At 34.4% G+C, this 11,554-nt stretch overlaps 1 protein-coding gene across 1 annotated transcript; it reads left to right on the top strand.

The window, feature by feature from the left end:
- The first annotated feature begins 3,802 nt into the window (after positions 1-3,802).
- On the top strand, positions 3,803-9,840 carry LOC130970768 (general transcription and DNA repair factor IIH helicase subunit XPB1-like). Its single transcript, XM_057896952.1, has 20 exons — positions 3,803-3,986; positions 4,083-4,129; positions 4,220-4,289; positions 4,399-4,558; positions 4,685-4,907; positions 5,017-5,073; positions 5,242-5,382; positions 5,974-6,054; positions 6,196-6,283; positions 6,735-7,072; positions 7,151-7,226; positions 7,326-7,519; positions 7,708-7,871; positions 7,982-8,054; positions 8,327-8,440; positions 8,610-8,690; positions 8,776-8,835; positions 9,255-9,338; positions 9,423-9,565; positions 9,699-9,840. The coding sequence occupies exons 1-20, from the start codon at positions 3,968-3,970 to the stop codon at positions 9,781-9,783; spliced, it is 2,298 nt and encodes a 765-aa protein (XP_057752935.1). The 5' UTR covers positions 3,803-3,967; the 3' UTR covers positions 9,784-9,840.
- Positions 9,841-11,554: the final 1,714 nt, after the last annotated feature.

Raw genomic sequence — 11,554 nt, 5'->3', positions numbered from 1 at the left:
AAACTTCTCTAACTTTTTTTTTGTCATGGTGGAAGGGATTGTATATTGTTAAATGGATAAAAAAAACAAAAGAATGCAGTGCATTGTTTTGATATTTAACCTAATAAATAAATAAATAAATATGTGATGTATGTTACTAATAAGATAGAAAAGTAATATTTAAGACAAAAAAATAATATTTTTATTATTTTGTGAATGTTATCTTTTATTACGTTGTTATTAGTAATTGTTTATATAGCTTAAATTTTTATAGTTTCAGTGAATTATAAAATTAAAGAATTCCTTTTAAACATTACATATGTCATATTAATAATGTAAATCAAATCTTTATGAGTACGCAATTTATTATAATATTTATGAAAGGTGTTAAAAAATAAATAAATAAAAATATTTAACATTTTTTCTCATTTATATTGTTATTCATCCGAATAAAGATATTAGTTTGTATATTTTTTTTTGTTATTGTTCTTATTTTTATTAATATTTTTAATATTTACAATTACTATATTATTGTGTATAGAAGTGGACACTTACATGAGATGTGGGTGAAACTCGTGCGAGTGTAGGAATCAGGAATGTATCTTACAGAGATGGTATATAAAATGGCTTTATAATGAGTTAGGGTCAGATATAAGAGAAGATATTAGTGGTGTCAGTGTTGTTTCCTCTCCTCCTCTTTGAATATACATTTTTTCCTCTAGGGTTTGCTTTCTTTGGTGGAGGCTATGGCAAGTTGCTCTTTGCTGCAAGAAGGAGTTGGAGAAGGGGGAATAACACGTGCAATCCGTTTTTCCCTTTCAAGGAAGGAAATGACATCGTTTTTTGTAAATTGGCCGGGTTCATATTTGGTCTGACAGATCGGTTCACTTTAGCTATTCTTAAAGGGTTTTCAAGTAGACGGTTTTTTTTACAGTGGACCGATCCGAAAGGATTTTCAAAACGTTGAGAAGCTTAGCCACATTCCCTGAAAATTAAAAAACCAGATTACCCAAACAAATCAAAAAACACATTAGCCCATTTTCTTTTTAATGCTATCTTTGACTTGTTTTTATCCACAAGAAAACTTATTTCTGCACAGTTGCATAAAAATGGTGACCCAAATCCAAAACCCAGTCATGGCCATATACAAAAAAAAAAAAATATAACTTACCCATTAGCCCCAACTTGCCAAAAATAATTAGCATCTCATTACACTTATTAATTTTCTACATTGTGCAGTACATCTACAAAATCACTGATATTCCCTGACATGTTGTCCCCTCAACTGAACTTATGAGCATGGACAATTAAAACGTGTTCATCGAACAAGGTGTCTACATAATATCCACAGGTGTGGATGTTTAATGCCATCCACACCATAGAACTCCGCAGCGAAATATAGCACACACTCAATGTTACACATATTAGGTACATTTCCAGATGTGATATAAATACTGAAAATGGATATTCGGTGTCCAAGATATGTGTGTAATAATTTATAGTCTCGGTATTTGAGATACATTGAGTTCGATTGTATATAAAGTGCATTCGAGATGTTTGTTCATTTGAGTGATTTTGTTAATTTTAAAAGTATATACGATTTAATGTCGGAATTATATGCGCTCAGAAAATATTAATAGATTAAATGCGACGTGACGCAAGTTAGTTTGTCTATCTCTTATTTTAATTAGTTAATTAATTGACATGTTAAGATATTTTGACTTATTTAATTTTAGTTGATGTGTTAGAATATTTTGATTTAATTAGTTAGAAAATAGATTAGAATAATGACACGTTGGATTAGTTTGTTTTAATTAATCAATTTTTATGTTAGGATAATTGAATTTAAGTAATTAGAGTACGTGGTAGACATGTTTGTATGGCCATATTCCGAGTGCAACCAATTTTTTTTTTAATCTGGATCATATCCTAGAAACACACTTTTCAATTTATGTACTTAATAATTTTTTTAACTGTATTTAAAATGTATAACGGTTATTTAAAATAGTAATTTATCTACACATTACACAATTCAATAAATATTATATTTTATTAATTTAAATAAAAAAAATCTAAAATTCCGTCTATTAGAAATAGGGAAAAAATAACTATTTATGCTCATAAATTTTACAAAGCTGACAAAAATATCAATCAAACAAAAAAACTATTATATTCATGAAAGATGAATTTCATGTAACAAAAATTTGGAATAATGTTTATGATTACAAGAGTTTCTGATTGTTTTGTTACTTTTTCTTCTATTAATTTTGTATGAAATTGGATTAAACTCTGCTTATGGTTGATTTTATTGATTTTGGAATAATTTCTGCCGGGATTCGCTGCTGGGGAGATGGTTGTTGAGAGAGAAAAAGATGACAATAAACAACAGAGGACATTGATGTCATTGCTATTCAATACTGCTGCAAGCTCCAACTTGCTACCGAATCCAAGTTTTGCTTTCTTTTGTTTTGCTCTGCTTCAATGTAACCATAGATTTGTTGAGGTAGTTGATGTCACTATTGTTATGGTATTAGAGATGGTGGAGTAGCAAAGAAGAGAAAATATGGTTAAGATGGTGGCAATAGAGGGTTTTGAAAGTTTGGTATTTAGAGAAGAAGAAATGGTGTTGAGTTGATGTTGAAGATAAAGGTTGGAGTAATTTAGAAATTTTATTAAGAAGTTAATAAAAAATTAGAGTTTGGATACTTTTATCTCATATAATCCATCTTTTATGGATATAACGTTAGTTTTTTTATTTGATAGATACTTTTGACAGTGCAAAGTTCATGAACACAAATAATTATCTTTAAAAAAAAAAAAGAGAATAAATAGTCATTTCTGATCATAAAAGATTGATGCGCTACAATATTTACTATGACTAATTTAAATAAACTTTGTAACCATGAAAGATTATATCCATTTGACATTTTTAACCAAGCAATAGTTTATGAGGACCATGTTAGTTTTCAATCAGTGAATTGTTGATGTTAGTAATGTCATTCAAAACCTTTATTTCTCTTCGAATTCTCTCCTTTTTTTTTTCATCTTTTTTACCAATCAAAATTCTAAGCCTCAATTTAAAAAGATGAAACGAGACAAAAATAAGAAATTAAAATGACATAATTAACATGAAGATTTAGTCAAAAATAAGAATTTAAACAAAATTTTAAATAGTTCAAACCAAAAGGACTGAGCTTCATTAGTTACAAAAAAGATAAAAAAAAACATGAAAATACCACAAAAATAATAAAAAACAAATTGGATGATATCATAGATTCATAAAATAAAAAAAGGAAATGAATTAAAAACTAAAATATATTGTTTCACTTTTAATTCGATTCTTTTTGGACTGCTCCTCTTCTTCCTTCCTTCAACACACGTGCGCCAAAACGCACTATTTAAAAGTAAGGACTTTCATCTTGGTTATATTTGTCAATGATTTTTCAACAGAACGATTACGTTCTACTGCAATAGAATTACAATTGGCTTCATTTCATTGAGGATTAGTTCATTTTAAGATAGTGAAAATGGTGATGAAAAAAAAAGAGAGGGTAACTTAAAATTTTGATTTGATAAAAAAGATGAGAAGGAGAGTATTCAAATAAAAGAGATGACATTACTAACGAGATCATAGACCAAAGTTTGGTTAGGGTTTGGGATTACAAAATTTATTTAAATTAATTATTATCATTATTATCAACTCCTCAATCTTTTATGGTAATAACTAATAACTAATAAATGACTATTTATTCCAAAAAAAAAACATTTTAAAAACCATAAGCACTACCGTCATACTCATTGGTATAAATAAGAAGATTCACTCGGTTGTCTGAAACTTGGTTCGTTCATTCTCTCGTTCAGGTTCTATTTTCTTCATCCTTGGCAATTCATCAATCTGAGTCGGTTCCGTGCGAATCACTGATCGGAAAGAAGAAAGCGTTTTAAAAGAATTCGAATTAAATTAACAAAATTTTCATACCCTAATCTAATGGGACAACACGGACACGGTACTTTTGCCCTTCGTTCTGAATTTCTGATGCACCCATCTAATCCAATGAAATGCATGTAATCAAGCTCTTCCTATTTCGATTCCATATTTGCAGGTGATAAGGGCCGACCCTTCAAAAAGTTCAAGCCCTCTAACAAATTCGTTAGTTCACTTGCGATATCTTCGATTTTAGTTCCTCTTTTAGTTCGCTTATTTTCGTGCTTCAACTCCTCTTGATGTTGTTTGCTTCAGGAAGATAGCAGCAAAAGAGGATTCGATGACGATGACGTTTATGGCGGCGACGATGCACACGACGAGGATGGTAATCTTCGTTTACCATCTAATTAAATTGCATTTAGGATTAGATTTTGGAGAAGGGGGTTAGTTGAGTTTTTAGGATAATATTGGATTGAGTTTTTTGTATGAATCAGATGGCAAAGTCAAAGATTTTAGCAAATTAGAGCTGAAACCGGATCACCTCAATCGTCCTCTCTGGGCCTGTGGCAATGGCCGCATATTCCTTGAGACCTTCTCTCCTTTGTACAAGCAAGCTTATGATTTTCTTATTGCCATTGCCGAACCCGTTTGCAGGTTGCTTCTTTTCCTTTTGAGTAATCATTTTTATATATAGATATATGAGGAAGATAGTTGCAGGGTATGTTGTGTTATTAGATTGTTACTTATAAGTTTGGTGTGTGTGATGATACTGATGGATAGGCCGGAGTCTATGCATGAATACAACCTTACACCACACTCGCTGTATGCTGCTGTTTCTGTTGGTCTGGAAACAGAAACTATCATATCCGTTTTGAACAAGTTATCAAAGACCAAGCTTCCCAAAGAGATGATTAGTTTCATACATGATTCCACTGCTAATTATGGTAAAGTGAAGCTGGTGCTCAAGAAGAATCGCTACTTTATTGAATCTCCATTTCCTGAGGTATGGAAATGTTGCTCTCAGCCTCTCACTGACCCATTGTGTTTCCCTTAGCAGTCTATGCAAATCCTTTGTTAAGATCTTGTTTGTTTCATTATAACAAATTTTATAGGTATTGAAGACATTGCTTAAAGATGAAGTCATATCTCGAGCAAGAATTACTTCTGAGGTTTGTGATCACATTTTTTTTCTGCTAAAATGCATATTTTTGGATGTAAAAATTTGCAAATGTTACTATATGTTCAATACTACACAGTGTGCATTCCTGTTACTACTTCTTCCCGTGACGTGACTGAATCAGTGAATTTCAAATTCCATATTGTCCTTTCTCTTATAGGGTACAAATGGGGATGGATTTACAATTAGCAAAGCAGCAGGTGAAATTGAAGGCAGACATGACGAGTTGCTAAATGAAGCCGAGGTGGCAGCAGCTGCTGAAGAGAAAGAAACTCATGCTTTTGAAATTAATCCTTCTCAGGTAACTTAGTTGTGAGCTTTTGAAAGAGATTGTCTTACTTTCACTCTAAAGCAAATCCCTTTGTTTTCAGTTTTGCATCATGATACCTAGACTTACACCACAAATTTGAATCAGAGTTCTGTTATTTCTCATGAAAAAATGATGCTGGGTTTGGTAATTCAGGTCCCAAATGAATGGATGAGTTAATTGACTCGAATCCAAGGAGAAAATTTTTAATATATATACAGTAATTAGAAGAAGTAGATAATATTAGCAGCATATTTTTTATTACTAGGTTCTTTTTTCTCTATGCTGTGGCTCTGATATTGTTCTGTATGCTGTTTCGATTGCCACAATGACAAGTGTAAATACATTAAGTGGATTCCACACTAAATCCTTAATTTTACACAGTTGATCGTCACCCAAATTATATAGTTCATCTTTCCATCTTTTTGGCAGTCAACTTTGTTACTTCAGTTTGCGTGAGTATCTGTTTGAATTCGCCGATAAATAATATGATGTCAAAATGTTTTTAATTTGCAAGAAAATTGAGATTTATCTGTTGGAAATCAAAATAGTGATTGCAATTGCTTTACATACATTCTATTACAGGTTGAAAATGTAAAGCAACGGTGCTTGCCAAATGCATTAAATTATCCCATGTTGGAGGAGTATGATTTCAGAAATGATACAGTGAGTTTACATAATTTTTCTTCCAAAGAAACCTTTAGGGTTGTAATTATGTTTCCTGATAGTACATCTTGCTAATTTACAGTTATGAGCTTTGAATTGGTTATCTTGCATGCATTCAGTTGTATTCTGTTAATGCTGCAGGTGAACCCTGACCTTGACATGGAACTAAAGCCTCAAGCACAACCACGACCTTATCAAGAGAAGAGCCTTAGCAAAATGTTTGGAAATGGTAATGCTGATATCTTAAACAAGGACTTTATCTCTTGCAATTTATTAAATTTAGAGCACACATCAACTTTTGTTTTTGAATTGATTTTTATTTATTTATTTATTCATTTACTTTTTTTTAATTTGGTCTTAAACTTGGGTCTACAACACAATTTTCAAGTTTTGCATATTATGAAGACTATAATTTTCAGCTTCATTAAACCATAACATATAGTTTAAAAACCGTATGCATTAGTATGATTAACATTAATTTTCCTTTGGAATTTGTGTGTTAATATCATAACATATAGTTTAAAAATCATGTTAAGGATATTTCGCTAGTGGTGTGGCTGTTGTGACTGGTTTTGGATTGGCATGACTTCAGCAACATTAAATGATTAATGTTTCTATTCTGTAAATGCCTATTGACATATAAATTATTTCTGAGTGCAACTCTTTTTTTCGCTGCTCAGGTAGAGCAAGATCTGGTATAATAGTCCTGCCTTGTGGTGCTGGAAAGTCCCTGGTTGGTGTATCTGCAGCTAGCCGGATCAAGAAGAGTTGCCTTTGTTTGGCAACAAATGCTGTCTCTGTAGATCAGTGGGCTTTTCAGTTTAAACTATGGTCAACTATCCGAGAGGAAAATATTTGCCGTTTTACATCTGATAGCAAAGAGAGATTCCGTGGTAATGCTGGAGTTGTTGTGACAACATATAATATGGTTGCTTTTGGTGGTAAACGGTCTGAAGAATCTGAAAAGATCATTGAAGAAATAAGAAACAGAGAATGGGGATTACTCCTTATGGATGAGGTAATCCTAAAACCTACTCTTTCGTTATGATGAAATATAGCTCGTTATTTATGCATGATATCATTGCATAATAAACAGGTGCATGTGGTTCCAGCCCATATGTTTCGAAAAGTCATTAGTATCACTAAATCTCACTGCAAACTTGGGCTAACAGGTATGCTCTTTTATGTTAATTTATTATCACGTGGACTATGATTCTAGCCTCTTTTTTTTTTTTTGGGTTGGAGTGAGATCTTGACCATTAATATTGCAGCTACACTTGTGAGAGAGGATGAAAGGATTACAGATCTCAACTTCCTAATTGGTCCCAAGCTGTATGAGGCAAATTGGTTAGACTTAGTAAAAGGTGGATTTATTGCAAATGTTCAGTGTGCTGAAGTATGGTGTCCAATGACAAGAGAGTTTTTTGCTGAGTATCTGAAGAAAGAGAATTCCAAGAAGAGGCAGGTAAGGCTTCTCGGAATGTTTGTGGATCTTTTCAGGAGGAAGCATGTAGAGTGATTATGATTTGTTGGTTGTTTCACATGATATATTGTATTAATGGATTAAAAAATCTTTTTTTGAATACTTTCAACTACTCAGAGTTTACTTGTTTTGGATCTACTCTTCCTAACTGATGAACTTTACATGTGCAGGCACTTTATGTGATGAATCCAAATAAGTTCAGAGCTTGTGAATTTCTTATAAATTACCATGAAAGGGCACGTGGTGATAAAATTATTGTCTTTGCTGATAATCTTTTCGCTCTCACTGAGTATGCCATGAAACTCCGCAAACCAATGATATATGGTGCTACAAGGTGCTGTTGACACGTTACTCTCTCTCTCTCTCTTCCTCCCCCCCCCCCCCCCCCCCCAGCTGTGTTTTCGGTTCTTTTGCACCATCTATTCTAATATGTGTTGTCTTCAGCCATGTTGAGAGGACGAAAATTCTACAAGCATTCAAAACTAGCAAAGACGTCAACACTGTTTTTCTTTCGAAGGTATCTTTTGTAGTTTAGTTCACTTCTATTTTTGAGGCTTATCTGCTATTCTGATTTATTTTTCTTTGGATTTGTCAAAACATGTACTAATCAATCTTATTGACATTCATCAATGTAAACATTTGAATTGATATATATTTTTAGTTTTGTTGTGTTAGCTTGGGTTCGGAAGGAGTGTGTTTTTTTGCGTCAGTTCTTTATGCTCTATTGTGGATATTATCAGGTTTTAACATCTTAGTAAAAAATGATATTTAATAATCTAATATTCTCAGGTGGGTGACAACTCAATTGATATTCCCGAAGCAAATGTGATAATTCAAATTTCTTCGCATGCTGGTTCTAGGCGTCAAGAAGCCCAGCGTCTAGGTCGTATTCTTAGGGCCAAGGTCAGTTTCTGAATTTTAAAGCCACCTTACAGAGTAAATTCTAAACTTAAAATGATGGTTGACGGAAGTTTGAAGTTCTCTGCCACTAATATCTTAATATCATCTGTCAGTAATGCATTGTGCCAATGCGGTGCCTGATATATTCAAATTATATCAATTAAAATCGCAGGGAAAGCTTCAGGATAGGATGGCAGGCGGTAAAGAAGAGTATAATGCATTTTTTTATTCCCTTGTCTCAACTGATACCCAGGTATATCATCTATTATGCACCATGGCCTGCACTTATACAAATTATTCATGGTTTAATATACATCTATCATTTCTTGGCTTTGCAGGAGATGTATTACTCGACTAAAAGGCAACAATTTTTAATTGATCAGGGTTATAGCTTTAAGGTATGTTCTTTAATTTTATTTTTGCTAAATATTGCACGTGTTGTTATTTTCTTGAAGAGACACATCAATTGCTCATTTGCTTTATGTATTCCAAGTGGTTGATGTGTTAGATGAAGTTGTTATCTACTTTATAAAGGAAATGGAGAGAAAGGAAATGAACGAGCTAATGTATTTGGAGTCAATCAAACCCTAAATATAGATACAGGGTTGCTTCACTGTCTTCTCTTATCGATCTTCTTATACCAGACATTGCATCAAGTAGATTTCCCGATTTTGTTGAGCTCAATCGAGTAAAAAAATTATTATTAACAGTATTAGGAAGGCCATGCTTGATCATGTGTTATTCTGGTTGGTCACCGAAACTGCCTTGACAAGATCTCCAATCAAACATATCCTAAGCTTTTGATGGTATTTGACAGGTAATTACAAGCTTGCCTCCACCTGATGAAGGGCCGCGATTAAGCTATCATCATCTTGATGATCAACTTGCACTTCTTTCAAAGGTTTCCATCTTCATCATATTTTGACTTCAAATTTAATTGTTGGTTGGGAAATGAAATAACTGGTGTGCCGTGTATGTGTATTAGGTATTGAGTGCTGGTGATGATGCAGTGGGGCTAGAACAGCTAGAAGAAGATACAGATGAAATAGCTCTCCGCCATGCCCGTCGTTCTCAAGGATCAATGAGTGCAATGTCAGGTGCAAAGGGGATGGTTTACATGGAGTACAGGTTTGTACTTATAATGATCTATGTCAAGCTGTTACATTGCCTCTTGGGAGTTCATAGATCCTTGATCTTCTTATAACTATATATCAAACTAAACAGATTTGTGATCATGATTTGCTTTTTCTTTTGCTTGCAGTACTGGCAAAGGCAAAGCACCTGTTAAGAACAAGCCAAAAGACCCATCAAAGAGACACCACTTATTCAGAAAGCGATTTGGTTGAAATCGAAATAGCTGATGGAATGGGAGAGAAGATGGCGCTTAGGCATGGAGCACTAAAGTATGTGGGTCTATCTTAATGCAATAGATCACTGAAAGAATAGTGATGAGCCAATTTCCAAGTGTAATGTAATAAGTAATAACAGCAAGCACACGTGTTATAGTATATTACTGTCTTTCTGAATAGATGTGTAACAATTTTGAAGATTATGATATATTTGGGACGCCCCAATATATGAGTGTGGATTGTTTCTTCTCCCTAAAACACACTTGTAGCTCGAAAAAATATCGGACCAAGTTTAGCGAAATCTCTTGTACGGTTGATAATGATTTTGTTAAGTAATAACTAATATGGGTTAAAAAAAGGTAAATGCTTTAATCTGAACAAGATAAAATTAACTTGGAAATTTTGTACAAAATAAAAGTTGTGCGAGTGTTTTACCAGATTATACAAAATGCAAAACGGATACTAAAATGCATTTTTTCTATAATCTATGTAAACCACGATAGGGATCTCACGGTTTACGAATACACGTAATCTGCTACAGGGGTGTTGCGGATTACGTTATAGAGAAAATAAGCATAATCCGCGACAGGGGTGTCGTAGTTTATATGTGAATGACGAGTGTGCATAAATCGCGACAGCGGTTTAGCGGTTTATGCGTTAATGAGCAGTTTGCATAAACATAAAATAAAGTAAGTGCATGGTAAACAAAAACATACATAACACACATACAAGTCCATGGAAATAAACTAAGTACCATCATATAATACAAAAGTACACGACAAATCTGACATACATAGGTATCATGAATGAAAACATGAAATAAACAACTACGGCTCCTACTTGTCATCATTCTCCTCGTGGGAGTCATGTCCAAATGCTCCTAGGAGATTAGAACCTGTATCATATCGAGCAGCCCGTCTCACTCTAGCTGGCCTCTGGCGCTGCTGTGCTGGAGGATCGACAGGCATGCCCACGCCAAATGCAGATGAAGGCGTCCCTCCCATGCCCAATCAACTGTCATACGGGTTGCTAGCAGACTTATTCAGGTCTACATGAAACTGGGACTGGTACTCCTGAGAGTCAGACATGTGAAGCTGGTACCGCTGCATATCCTCCATATCTGGGCGGTACCCCTGTGCAACGTCCATCTGGGGCGGGGTCTCTGCACCTAATCCTGTGAGATATGGTGCTGAAAATGCGGAGGGTCATCATCCTGAATGAGATCTGCTTTCCACTCTTGTCACCGAACAACTGAGTGGAAAGCAGCATCATAATATAAGCCCGTGCATATATGCGTACGGTCTCCTCCGTAGCATCATCCGGCAGCACCCTGAACCTCTCATGAAACCATGTGAAGTGGACTGTATACTACTTTACCATATTCTGTGGTGGAAGCTCTCCAAACAGTTTCAGAAACTACTCCCACGCCGGTTTGCCTTCTTTCATAAGATTTTCAAAATCTGTTAGGCACCGGATACAGGTAAACCATCCACGGGCAGCCTCAGCTAGTATGATACATTCTGCAGCGTGATAGTGCACTCTCCAAAAGGCATATGAAAGGTATACGTCTCAAGACGCCACCTCTCAATGAAAGCGCTGACTAAGGGCTCGTCCAACCAGAACCACCTGGCGTTGAGCCTCGTCAGGTGATATAAACCAGCCCTCTCCAGATAGGATACAATCCTGTCATGCAAAGACATGTTCTGCTGTCTCCGGACACTATAAATACACCTAGTCGGCTGGAGCATGTGACAGAAGAAACCAAACA

The sequence above is a fragment of the Arachis stenosperma genome, chromosome 1, assembly GCF_014773155.1.
Source record: "Arachis stenosperma cultivar V10309 chromosome 1, arast.V10309.gnm1.PFL2, whole genome shotgun sequence".
Lineage (NCBI taxonomy): Eukaryota > Viridiplantae > Streptophyta > Magnoliopsida > Fabales > Fabaceae > Arachis > Arachis stenosperma.
The sequence above is the reverse complement of the archived record's forward strand: the minus strand, read 5'-3'. Positions and strand labels throughout refer to the sequence as shown.